Source organism: Erpetoichthys calabaricus, chromosome 1, assembly GCF_900747795.2.
Source record: "Erpetoichthys calabaricus chromosome 1, fErpCal1.3, whole genome shotgun sequence".
Classification (NCBI taxonomy): domain Eukaryota; kingdom Metazoa; phylum Chordata; class Cladistia; order Polypteriformes; family Polypteridae; genus Erpetoichthys; species Erpetoichthys calabaricus.
In genome coordinates, this window is record NC_041394.2 from 315,738,374 (window position 1) to 315,752,508 (window position 14,135).

Below are 14,135 nucleotides of genomic sequence, written 5' to 3' on the forward strand. Positions count from 1 at the left end.
CATCCACAAGATTAGACTGTATTTGACAGCACAACTCCTGAACCAGGCATTGGTCTTGTCACATTTGGACTACTGCAAATCTCTGCTGGTAGGAGTTAGGACATATGCCAAAGATGATTTAAAATGCTGGTATTCAACCAGGTTTCAGATCAGTACACTGCCTCCCTGTAGCAGTATGAATTAAGATCAAATCCTCATTGCTTACAGAATAGTCAATGGGTCAGCATCTGAAAATATGGGGAAACTTCTGAGTTCTTTTGCTCCATCTCACCCTCTCAGGTCTGTTGATGAACAGTGAAGCCACCTCTGTGTGGTATCAAATCTCATTCCAGACTCTTTTAATGTGCAGCGCCTAGCTATGGAATGAACTGCTCACCTTCACTCAAAATTCTGACTCCCTCAATGTGTTTCAGAAGCATTTGAAGACTCTTGTATAGTGAATTTTTGTCTAGTTAGGTTTTTGAAACCTAGGAATTGTAACTCTCTTGTATTTCGTTCTGAGCTCTTCACGTGTGGTGGTCAACTCTTTCATGTAACACTTGTTAACAAACAGTCCCCAGACTTGTTGACTTCTTTTGTAAGTCACTTTGGATAAAGGTGCCTGCTCAGTAAATTCAATGTAAATGTAAATTACAATTCAGTAATCTGCATCAATCAAAGATTGATATGCCTTTGCCTGAGAAAGATCTAATTGCACAACTAGGCACTTTTTAATGTAGAGTTAGAAATAAAGAAAGCTAACTAAGAAACAAGTTCATGGTCACTCTTAAACGAACTGTCATTATGAGTCTGGGTAAAGTCAGTACATCTTTGCGGCTTTCTAAGAATAAACCTAGACACTCCTGTTTGGCTTCACTTTGAAAACAGACAAACAGACATAGAAAAAAGATAATTCACTTTTGCTGTGTCTTGGTTGGTGCTGTCTGACACCGTCTGGTCATCATGGGCTCTCGGAACATAGAAATGAATTTTTCCCATTGAATTCCACCATTTTCTCTGAATCCATGCCTAGGGAAATGTAAAAGTAACAGTTAAATGAGTGTGCAAACTTTATATAGGAAGAAATGAAAACATGCAAAGTAAGTACACAGTATGTCTTACCAGCTCAGCACTCTTTGGAAGGTGTTGTCACTCATGGGTAAAGCAAAGCTACTAAGAACAGACTTTAGATCTGATGATGACACAAATCCACTTCTCTTGTGATCAAAAGCTTGCAGTGATTTCTGAATGTCCACATAATGAGCAAGAATCTATCATTGCAAAGACAAAATCCAATATGGGTGATTTAAATCACTAGCTCACTTATTCACTAACTTGCAAGTACAAAATGTCAATACATCCTGCCATCCAGGCCTACTTATTACCTATACTGATTAAGCTGTGTTTCTTGGGTGTACCTCTTATTACAGAATTTTGCTTTCTTCTCAGTTGGTACCATGTCAACTTACACTGCCTGGCCAAAAAAAAAGTTGCCACCAAAAAAAAAGGTCACACACACTAATATTTAGTTGGGCCGCCTTTAGCTTTGATTACGGCACGCATTCGCTGTGGCATTGTTTCGATAAGCTTCTGCAACGTCACAAGATTTAGTTCCATCCAGTGTTGCATTAATTTTTCACCAAGATCTTGCATGATGGGTGCATCACTTCATCTACCTCTCTTCTTACCTTGATGCGCCCATCACTATGGAACAGGGTAAATCTGGACTCATCAGACCACATGTTCTCTCCAATTGCTCCAGAGTCCAATCTTTATGCTCCCTAGCAAATTGAAGCCTTTTTTTCCGGTTTGCCTCACTGATTAGTGGTTTTCTTACGGCTACACAGCAGTTCAGTCCCAATCCCTTGAGTTCCCTTCGCATTGTGCGTGTGGAAATGCTCTTACTTTCACTATTAAACATAGACCTGAGTGCTACTGTTTTTCCTTCGAGTTGATTTCACCAAACGTTTAAGTGATCACCGATCACGATCATTCAGGATTTTTTTCTGGCCACATTTCTTCCTCAAAGATGATGGCTCCCCACTATCCTTCCAGTTTTTAATAATACGTTGGACAGTTCTTAACCCAATTTTAGTAGTTTCTGCAATCTCCTTAGATGTTTTCTCTGCTTGATGCATGCCAATGATTTGACCCTTCTCAAACAGACTAACATCTTTTCCACGACCACGAGATGTGTCTTTCGACATGGTTGTTTAAGAAATAAGAAGCAACTCATTGCACCAGTTAGGGTTAAATAACTTGTTGCCAGCTGAAAGATAATCGCCCATGCAGTAATTATCCAATAGGAGGCTCGTTCCTATTTGCTTAGTTAAATCCAGGTGCCGACTTTTTTTTTGGCCAGGCAGTGTATTTTGGGTACCAACTAACTTCCATAACCCTTGACCACTGATAATCCAGTTGCCTCGACGAAGCATTATACCTCAGCCTAAGAATTTTGATATAGAAAAAATAAAAATAGCCCTTTAACTTTTCTTCTTCATAGCAAACCTGTGGCAGTAATAAAATCCTTGCTGTAATGAGTTAAAGTTAGGTAATCTCTTGAGAGTATGTTGCTCAGTATTTGATCAGTTTTGCCATCAGGAGCAGTATTTAGATGAGTAAAAGGCTAATGTGTGGTGAGGGTACTGAGGTAGAAATGACCAATGTCACAAAATTCTGGTGGTCACATTGGTGGTGGCTGAAGAGGTTCCCCACTTTCTATGTAAAGTGCTTTGAGTAGGATAGAAAAGCACCATGTAAAGGCAATGAATGAATTAATTAATTATAAAAGAGAATAACAGAGAAAATATCCAAGGTGAAGCAACCCCTCCCAAGGTAAATTTAAAACCCTTGACACATACGTGCAATTGGGAGGCAGCAAAAGGGCCTGAATAATAATAGTAACACACCAGACAAGTGGGTCGCGAGCTGCACTGACTTTCTCTCTCAATCCTCTGCAGACCATCCACAGGAAATCCTGCTAGGTCCTGGCGGCCTATGATGACATCACTTCTGGTACGGGGGTTGGGGGTGGGTTTTTTTGGCCTTTGATGACATCACTTCCGGTACTGGCACCTTTGATGACATCACTGCCAGTCCCCAATGATGTCAATTCCAGTTTGGGCACTATTGATGACATCACTTCCGCAAACCAATCAAGATCCCAACCCCCCCAGGACGCCACTTCCGGTTCCAGTCCCAATTACATCACTTCCTGTCCCGGCCATATTTGCACTTTTAAATCAGTTCTGTTTTGGACTCCAACCTGTAAACAACTCAACAAAATTAACCGTTTGCAGCCAAGGCATAATATACGGGTGGCTGCCCCAAACCTTTTTGATGTCTGTGGACTATTATTGTGACACCCTAAACTAATCCTTAACTGACGTCACGCACAAAGTTTCTCTGGTTTATGATAGACATCATGCAGAAAGTTTCTCTGGTTTATGATAGACATGTGAAAATTCAGCAGCTTTTCAGTGGGAGAATTTGAAATTTCAAAACTTTGTGTGATGCATTTTATTCGAGATATCTCAGCTAAAGTTGAATTTCCTTGAGGAATAAGTGTGACAAACTTCAACAAAATCACTTCACTGGGTGCTGATTTGCGTCATGCAGAAAGACGAAGAGACAGATAGGCAGACAAAGAGGTTACGGTATATACTCTTTGCATTAAATGTGAATGCACCTAATGTATAAAATAAAACAAAAAGGTGCAAAAATAACAAAAAATACTCATTTCATGAAAATAAAAATCAGAGTGCAAAACAAAGTAAAAAATAGTACATGAAATTAATATAAAAAATGGGTGCATAAGAACATTTTCATTTATTTTACGTTCTAATTTTTATTTTTATATATTGACTTTTTTTTGCACATTTCTTTTCTGATAATTATATGCACTTATTTATAAATGTTCATTTATTACATTTATTTTTTAAGTGTTTTATTGTACGAGGGCAATCCCAAAAGTAAGGTCTCCAAAGCAGTGGGGACTTATAGAAACTGTTCGTACGGCTGTTGGCCATACTATTGTGATTGGTGCTTCCTCCACTCCCAAACAAGCATGCGTGGCTTCGCTGTAATGCCCAGTCTTGGCTTGGCAGCCCTTGAAAATGGAGCTCCCATTGAACGCTACCGCCAAGTGCGAAGTTTGCGCAGTTATTCGATTTTTGAACGCAAAAGGCGTTAAACCGGTTGAAATTCATCACCAATTGAATCCGGAATTCACTCTGGATGCTCTCTGCACCCAGTCACTACCACCTGTTCCCTAAGTTGAAAGAACATTTGTCCGGAAGGCGATTCTGCTCCGACGAAGAGGTGAAAGATGAGGTTCAATGCTTCCTGAAGGACACGGCAGCGAGCTGGTATGACATGGGCATTCTAAAACTACCACAGCGTCAACAAAAATGCATCGACCGAAATGGCGATTATGTAGAAAAATAAATAATTCTTTAACCTTTAAAATGATGTAAATATTATAGAAAATAAACGGTTGTTTGTATTTCTAACAAAATAGGAGACCTTACTTTTGGGATTGCCCTCGTATGTATTGATTTTTAAAATTAGGCACTTTTTCACAAAAACCTTTTAGGACAAAACCAAAACTGAGGTGGAAAGAAAACAAGAGTCAAAACCAGAATTAATCCTCAAATAATTTGTTTACTCGAGTGCTGGTCTCTCATTAGACTTTTCCCAAAATTCTTTTAAGTTTGGAGGCTGCTAACCATGTCTGGCCATGTTTTACACCTGTGATTATATGGCATATCTCGCAGCATGCACATCAGCAATGCGTTGTGTCTCCAGCTCTAAAATGGTGGTGCCCATGTAGACTACTACAAAGAATGTAATAAACAAATATTCAGAATGCTAACATGATGAAAACACCAGAATCATCATCACTGTTTTAATTGCCATTTTCAAGGCTAGTCTTTTCCCTCAGATCTTTGCAGTCCGGGGCACAGTTTGGTGTGAGACCCATTCTTTTCATATTATCGGACATATTAATGTCTTCTTTGGCTTCCCTCTTGGTTTCCTCCCCTCTGGCTTCACTTTGTTTCACTTCTTCACCTGGTCATCCTCTTTTGTTTCACATGTCCACACCAACTTAATCTGTTTCTCCTCAGCACAACACCTATCACCTCCATACCATGTCCACTTATTGCCTCCACACTAAGTCTTGCTCTTAACTCTCCCCTTGACACTTGACACATCCATTCTCATTTCTGTTCTTTCTAGCACTTCTAGATGTTCCACGTTCATTGACCACATCTCACTCCCACAGAGTATACTACTGCTTGGACAGCTTTCATAAACTTTAAACATCAATGGCAGAGAGAAAACAAAACCAAAAGCAAATAACAATTAAGATCATGTTGACATCAAAACAATTGAAAAGCAAATTCATAACATGTTTCTAACATCCCTGACATTCTGGGTCATAACAACAGCCTTCTCCTTTCAATTTACATTTTCTGCATTTCTTACCCTTCCAGAGTATAATATGTACAGGTAAGTAATTATCAAAAATGAAAAAAGTAACTGTTTAATAAGTAATACAATCCTCTTGAAGGCTGTGCAAATGTTACTAATTTGTATTGGTTATCAATGCTTAATCTAGTGCTCAAACAAAATTTTAAAAAAGTATGTCATGAAAGAGAAAACACTTTAAAAGTGCTCATGTGAAACAATGTGTTCAAGTAACAATTATTTTACTCCAAAAATGTAGACAAAAAACTCTGGGAATAAAACAACAATGAAAAAAAATTAAAAAGATGTTTTCTTATTAGAAAGGCGCAAATACCCTGCCCTGAATGAATAATCAGAGCTCAAAATAAATGATTTACCTTTTTACGCAAAGCCAGCACAACCTCATCAAAAGTTAACCCTTCCACTGAAATAACATCAGACGGCGTTGCTGGTTTCTTGTTTTTCAAAAGCTTCTGCTGTTCATGTTGCACAGCTTCCCAGTTCAGCACTGCAATCAATAAAGCCTCTCTCAGATTAGGCTTTAAATACAGGATTTCCAATCAATTAGGCAATTTTTGACAAATTTAGGAAATCTTACTAACTGCTAAACAAAATAAACTATATTAATCACATGGATTTTCATTTTCAATAAAGTGTATTCATCAAAACCATATCTGAACAGTAAATGAACAGTCATGTAGTTTATCTCGATTTACCATATTTCATGATGTGTAATGATAACATGCAAATGGTTTGCAGGCAGGCTTTTATTTCCCTAAGAAGCAGAAACATCAGAGATGTTGCAGTTTATGTGTAGCATATATACTACACATGATATACACACACACATAGATATTTCTAAAATAAGACAGACTAAACTAACTCAGGGAATTCTGGTTTCTGTCCCTAATGATAAAATGTTTGCGTCATCTCAGTATAGGAGAGACGTTCTGAGTTGGGCCCATTCTTTGGGCTTCATTGGGTATTCATCAGACCTATAAACTCATTCACCTTTACTTTTGATGGCCGAACATGGATCAGGATATAAGTGAGATTGTTCATGCTTGTGAAGTCTGTAATAGAGCCAAAAGATATTCAAAGCTATCCGATGGGTTTGCTTCATCCTAAACCACTACCTAGTCATCCATGGGAAGAGGATTAGATGGACTTTATTATGAATTTACTCAGTTCTAACTGTTATTCCATTATCCAATTACATGGTTTTCCTAAATCTACACTTTTGGACGGGTTTCCTAAATTTATTTTTCACTTTTTTCAGAAGCAAAGTGAATTTATTTTGTGGTTATCATCCCAAAATTAACAGGAAAACTGAGGGGGAAAACACTTTCAGTCTAATTTGAGTGAAGATAGTCTTTGTCAAGTGTTGTGTGGACCACTGAAATAAAGCTGCTGCAGAGTATTTAAATAATAAATAATATTATTATTTAAATAAATAAATTTATTATTTAAATAAGGCAGAAGGTGTGACTCACTATAAGGGACATCAGTTTGAAGATTGTGTCCTGGAACGTAGCTCAAAGATTTATTGACATTTAAAAGGTTGGCAAAAGAATTTTGCAACTTAGAACTTGGAATTACTATCACATTTTAAGATTTACCTATACATTCATGTATTATATCTCAGTACAGCACACGATAATTCCAGAATAAGTCCACTCCTCCAACTGTTCGTATTTATGGGGTCAGAAATATGAAATTCTGAAGACTCTGGTTCATGGAGGGGTACCAAGGTTTGCTGTCTGGTTAGCTGGCATGACTATTTATTTGCATTTTTTTTCCAATTACGTGTTGTTTTTATGGGCACCGCCATTTTGTCATGTCTATTGTTATGGCATCGCTATAGTGATTCCGTCAGAAGTTGTGACACATAACATCAACAGTGGGACAGTATGAAGGTCACACTTTTCAGTTACCATTTATCCAAGTTTGATGGAAAATCCCTGTTATGCTCAACGCTCTGTTTTTCTACATTAGTCTTCCTGGTATTCAGTTCTTTGGCAACATTATTTTGAGAACAGTTTAGGTTTTGGTTTTGCTTTGACGAAATATCGGCTTGATTTACTATTTAAAAAGTTAGCATGTCTCATGACTTATGTTTTATCTTTGGTCGTCTATTCAAATTATTATGTTCATATGAATTTCTTATGAACACTTTCAAATCACTATATTTTTTTTTTGTCAGTACCTCGCGACCTCACGACTCACTGTTATGAAAAACCCCAATATATGATATGTAAATGAAGATAACCCACTGCCTTCAGACCAGCCACCGTGGCTTTGTGGGGTCAAAAACCAATACCAACGCGGTGTGAATATGTCAAAGTTGCTGACAACAAATATGATAATACTTTTCACATTTGATTCTTTACCAGTCATCCCAGCATGCTAAGAGTCACTCCTAGAAGGTTGAAAATGACAAAGTTCAAACAATTTTAAGGTCAGTGATTATGAATACGATGTTATTTTTGATCCTTTACTAGTGATCTAGCCCTCCATAGACCTCTATGAGAGTGTAAAAAATGATGAATTTCTATTACAATTGAGAATATTTAGACTTTAAACATTGACATGGAAACATTTTTATATTTTAAATATCATAATATGACACAGCTTTCTTGTTTATTATGTACTTGTACCTCATGAAAAAAATCACTACATTATTTATGAACACCCAGAAAAGAGAACTTACCTGTACAATAATTCAGATTTTTTTCTGTTAATTTTAAGAAAGCATTTTACATTTAAAATGATACACTAACTTATCTTCTCTATTCAAATATTTAATGGGTGTGTAAATTCTTCGCTGTTTTTATCTGAAATTATTTACTAAAGATATTGAGAAAAACAGTCTGTCGATATTTCACGTTATTAGTATAAAGTATGAATTACACAGAATCTTACAGAAATCTTCCTATAATTACATTTTTTTTTACCTAGCTTGGTACTTTCTGGAACTGGTCTGCTGTAAGCCTCACAGTTCAATCCAAGTTTCTTTAGAAACTCCTTGTAGTCGAGTGTGCAGGTGTTCCCCACGGTATAATGGGACCAAAGTCTGCAAAAAAAAAGGCTTATTGGTTAAAACCAAATTTGATGTGTGTCCACCAGCAGAGTATGTGCAGTTCATGGGTTAGTATGTGGACAGTAGATGTCATAGGAGGTGTCCAAGTCCTTCACACTACATTTAATGGTTCCACAGTTAGCACAATTAGTTATTTCTTTGCACATTTTCTTTGTTGAGGCCATGAGATTTTCAGGACTTTAGGTAGTTAGGTCCTAATATTGGTAGGTGGTATTTACACAGAAATAAAGGTCCATGCACCATTGTAGTAAAGGTCATGAAATGGGTATCCGTGGTATTTTAGGTATGCATACAATTACCAACTAAGGTCTCTCTTTCAGTAATGTTCTGGATATTTGTTAGCTACACTGTGGACATGGGCATTGTACACTGTGACGATGCGGGCTCAGCTCCATGCTCCCATCCAGCTTCTGGGAGCTCTTGAACCCAACACCATCGGTAATGTCACCGATGAGCTAGGCAGTGAAGACATCAATAATGAAGCAAGGGATGGTGCAAAAAATGCAGAGTGCTTTTATTCAAAATCAGCAAACAAAAACTGTTATGTCCCAACAAAAAGTGCAGTGCTCCACAGTTCCAATAAATAATCCATAAAAACAGTGAAAAGTGGGGATAAAAAGCAATAAATAAATACATTAAAAATAAGAAGTTAAAATGCAGTCTCTCTCCTCACAATCTCGGCACACCTCCATCTCTCGTTCTCCCCGGCTCACCCATTGCTCACGTAGCCAGCGGAGACCCAGCAGCTACAAGCTCCTTTCGGCCGACCTTCATCTGGGCTGCCTCCAGGCATTATCTCCTCCCTTCTTCCTTCGCTCTCACGTGGTCGCACCTCGGAAGCCTAGGGAGTGCTCCTGCCTTGCTCGGCACACTCCACCTGATTATTCAGTGAGGTGAACTAGCCCCTAGAACACCACAGCTAATGCTCCTTCATGGGGCCCCAGCTCGTGCTGTCTCCTCCTTCCAGGTGGCCAGATCCACCTGCTGAGACTGCCTTTTACATCTTTTAACCTCTTTCAATCTTTTACTTTTCTTTCATTTCTTCTATCTTTGATCTCTCTCCTTTGATTTCTCCTTTCCTTTTTCTCCCCTTCCCCTTGTGCCGGCCCATATATATATACACGTCTCCATGGGCGCAGCACCTTAATCACACGCTGCAGGAAGCCAATGAAGCAATTGAGAACAACCGCACCCGCACGTGCAGGTGTGACTTGCCCCAACTACCTCATTAACTCCCCACGGTCATGCAATCGCGCCCATGGAGACTGACACGGCTGTATGGATTTAGAAACCTGGCCATATTTTATGAAGCCACGGACCCACTATAGCACATACAGTACCTCCGCTCTTAAGCCTCAGTTGCACTACCAACCCAGTGCAACTGGCAGCCTAAGTCCGCAGCTCAGCCACACTACCACTGCACTAAAAATAATCCCATAATGAAACCAACCCAAGCCCCCTTTGTAAAACCAGGACATTAAAAGAATAAGAACTTTTAAAAGACAATAAAACAAGGAATAAATAAATGTCCATTAAAAAGCTTGGTCCTTTAAAATGTCCTCCTCCGGCTTGAGTCCGTGAGTTCTTTGATAAGTCTGGCACCAATTCACTTGCTGTACTGTCTCCTGCTCTTCTGTCCCCATTGCCAGCACATCCTACCGCTGCCACCAAATGTGACGATGCCTAGCTCATCGGTGACATTACCGATGGTGTTGGGTTCAAGAGCTCCCAGAAGCTGGATGGGAGCATGGAGCTGAGCCCGCATCGTCACATACACTTCTGAGAAAATTATGGTGCTGATTCACTCTCCTTCCCATTCTCCACTATGGCACCTCTTCACTACCAGTGATCCGGCCGATCAGGGTGGTATGATCTTTGAAAAAGAGGGCGTAGATGCAAGGAGACATGGTGTTTTTGTATCAATTACATTATTTCACTTTTTTTTCTAAATGTGGTTATTGTTTAACATTCACCCATGCCAATCTGCTGCATACTGTATAAGGGACTCAATGCCAAATAAAATATAAATTAAAGGAAGAAAATGGCAAACTTCCCATAATGAATACTTTTGGCAAGAAAATGATACTTTAGCTTTTTGATATACAAAACACCTTTTAACAAGTAGCTTAAAACAAAAATGAGACACATGAGTAGCAGCAGCGTCACCAGACAGGAATGTTTTAAGTTGAAAACTCACAGCTTGCATTGCAACCTTGATTTACTCACTTGGTGAATTCTTTATTTGCCATACGGAAGCAGTAACTTTCAAGAACTCTTCTAAATTCATGCATCTGGATTAGACCATCTCGATTGTAGTCAAAGAGTCGAAAGGCCCTGATGATATTTTTGAGATTCCTAGAAATCTGTTAGCAAATCAAAATAAAATATCAAGAGAAAGATTATTATTAGGTTGTCAATGACGCAAGAGTAACAGGCATGAAATGACAAACTGGGGAGTCTCGAAGGGTCACTCTGGATCTTCACATTTTCTGTACAAGACCTGCCAGTTGAATGCAGAAACTGGAAATTCACATTCAGCAAGCAAAGACAAGCATGCGACATAATCAAAGCAATACATGGCCACATTTTGTTTTGAAAAAAGTAAGAACAGTTAAAACATTTCAAACTATTTAGCACTCTAGTCAAGATAATTCTGACAGATTTTCTTTGATCACCTAATTTATGGTTGATAAACATCAAAGAACCAAAAGCACACTAAGCACTTGGACAATATTACTTATGTCACCAATATCCAATATCACCAATGTAAAGTGCGCAATAACATCGAGCTGCAAAACTGGAAATATTGTTGACAGGAACATATATGCTCTTATGTCACACTATGGAGCTTTTCATTGTCACACCTGACCTAATGCACTGGACATGCATGGTGCGTTTGAAATCAGACAAGTGAACTAAGCTCATACCGCTAGTTAATGGTGGAAAACAAACAGGAAACCTCTAACCACACTCCCTTTGACTGGTAGATCACTGAATAGTTTAATAAACCAAAGTTTTGCACCTACATTGTATATCCTGACACAATGTTCATTTCTTGGATTTAGGTTTCTGTAATCACAGTAATATCATACGTATCTGCTGCCATATACAACTGCAGTGCAACTATTTGATTTTTAATGAGCTCTGCTACCCTTCTACGATGGGATGAAGTCTAAGTTATCAACATAGACCTCAGCGTTAATGTTTGCAGTGCACCATGTCTTTGTGATGCGCCATCGGATGGAATGACAAATGCAGGCATTTTATTACTAACAATGTTTATGATGCACCATCCTTTGAAATGACAGAGACATAGCAACCAGACAGACACACAGACTCTTATGCTTTTATTAAGGTGGATACCTTTAGCATTCACTTAAATAATTTCTGTATTGATCACTATTTAGAAAATCATTAAATCTAAACTTATCAGATTTGTGAAAGACACATTTTTTATTTCACCAAGTGCCTTGAACTACAAACACCTGTAAACCACATGTTACACATATCAATATGACATGGTAAGTGATTTGAGTGGGATTACAGATCGAGGGTTTGCTTTAATAATGGCTTTACAACATCGATGCAGAGAGGCCAAGATGGTAAGGGCAATTAGCTTGAGCCAGAACACTGCAAAAAAATGAATATTAACATTTAAAACACCTTTTCCTAGTCTTTGCATTAATAATATTTTACTTTAGGTTAATATCCTAAATGCAAGTGAGTGTTCTTGAGGGTCAACTTAGAATACTTAATCAGAATTACGTTACAAGAGGCACACTCATGAAAAGCACTTAAACAGCTTAATGTGTGAATCACACTCCTCAGAAACGACTGATTTATTTTAGAACAGTATTAAGTAATCATAACCTTGTTAAGTTCAAACTCCAGAAATTCTTTCCGCATGCTAATACACTTTAAAACACATTAGGCAGTTGGAGGTTAAGAATCTTTAAGCGCCTTTAGCAGAGTGATGACAGTGGGGAATACCGAGAATGAGCAATAGACACATTTATTAATCCTGCTATGTCCACATTCCAATAGTAAAAGCTGTATTATTATTTACTATAAGCGATTAATAAAATCTCCATAGTTTACATTTTTTTAAATATATTTTTAAAAATAGGACTATAGCCTATGTGAGCTGCTCAGAGCTACATAGTATGTCGCAGTGGTATGTGAATTAATCATCATACAGTATAAATTCCACCATCCAAACCACCAGACAATATTATCATTTAATTTTTGTCAAAACTAACAAATAACATTCTTTTTCTTTCTTTCTGAACAGTATAAAGAGCCAGTGGTGACTGGCACTTTTCCTCTCTTTCTGGTTTCATCAATCATCACTACTATATTACTAAATTGATCAGTGTCAGCTTAATTAATTAAATCCATCTCAGATGCCCACTACTGTTTGCTATGTCACTGTTGATTGACAACATTCAAACACTTATTGCATAATCACTTAATGTATGGCTTATCTGCCTGTTAGGGTTTGTCTCTTTCTCTTTTATGTTGTTTGACTATAAAGGAACTGGAGAATTGCAGGCATTTTCCTGGAGGTGCAATGGTTAATGGTGCTGCTGCATATAACTAGCAGACTAGGTTTAAAATATGGACAACTAACTATGGGTGTGTTTTTCTCTTGGCATGCTATGTTTTCCCCTACACCACAAAGGTCCTGGGTTCAGTTGATCGGTTTCTCTCAGCTGATTTGGCATTAGTATGACTTGCACTCAGTGATGCCAGGATAGGTACCCTACATTCCTAAACTGCATTAGAGGAGACAGAAAGAAGATCGATGGAGAGATAGTGGTCTGCACAGATGTTCATTTGAACCATTCAATGAGTATGTCAGTACTGTCCAATCACAATCTAAATATTCTGGGAAAAATCCCATTAATAAAAAATAAGAGATCTTCAAGCATTATTGGTGCTTGGAGAGCACATCTAAAACCACCAAATGATTTAGTGCAGTGGTGAATAGAAAGCATGGAAAACAGTTTCTAAAAACTGGTGCCAGATGGCCAGCCTATAGAATAATTCACTTGATTTTGTTAATATCGTTACTTTAGCATAACAAAGCAATTAGATATCATGCCCCGAGTTAAATTTAGGTCCTTAACCACACCACCTAAGCTATATTGTTATTGCATGGCAACAGTAATTGTTGCTTAATCACTTGAGCTTATTCAAGCATTTCTCACAATATATTTCAGTAAACTCCTCTTTAATGCAAGTTACTCAGCCTAAGTCAGCTTTCTTGTTTCTTCCTTATTAGCTTTTTTGTGCCTCTTGAACCTCATCAGAACGAATTTCTATTCAATTTGTTTTCCATGGTTATTGCTTTGATTCATATTTGAAACTTTTTGCCTGAAATTATACTCTTCACTGCTGTTTATTTGTAAAATATTTGGAGTTCTTTCATATTTACATAGAAAGAGACATACAAACCATTGTGCTTCAGTAACACAATTTTAAACGGGATACCTGTACACCCCTCCTTTAACCGCCACCTTATCGTGGTGGAGGGGTTTGCGTGTCCCAATGATCCTAGGAGCTCTGTTGTCCGGGGCTTTATGCC

At 38.1% G+C, this 14,135-nt stretch overlaps 1 protein-coding gene across 1 annotated transcript in view; it reads right to left on the reverse strand.

The window, feature by feature from the left end:
- The window catches only part of efcab6 (EF-hand calcium binding domain 6), a 177,703-nt gene that overhangs the window by 103,048 nt on the left and 60,520 nt on the right, over positions 1 to 14,135 (reverse strand). Inside the window, exons 6-10 of the mRNA XM_028817720.2 lie at positions 10,775 to 10,911; positions 8,403 to 8,521; positions 5,826 to 5,956; positions 1,102 to 1,250; positions 898 to 1,008 (exon numbers count right to left, since the gene is read on the reverse strand). Of these exons, the coding sequence (XP_028673553.2) occupies positions 898 to 1,008; positions 1,102 to 1,250; positions 5,826 to 5,956; positions 8,403 to 8,521; positions 10,775 to 10,911 (647 nt within the window). The remainder of the gene's footprint in view (positions 1 to 897; positions 1,009 to 1,101; positions 1,251 to 5,825; positions 5,957 to 8,402; positions 8,522 to 10,774; positions 10,912 to 14,135) is intronic.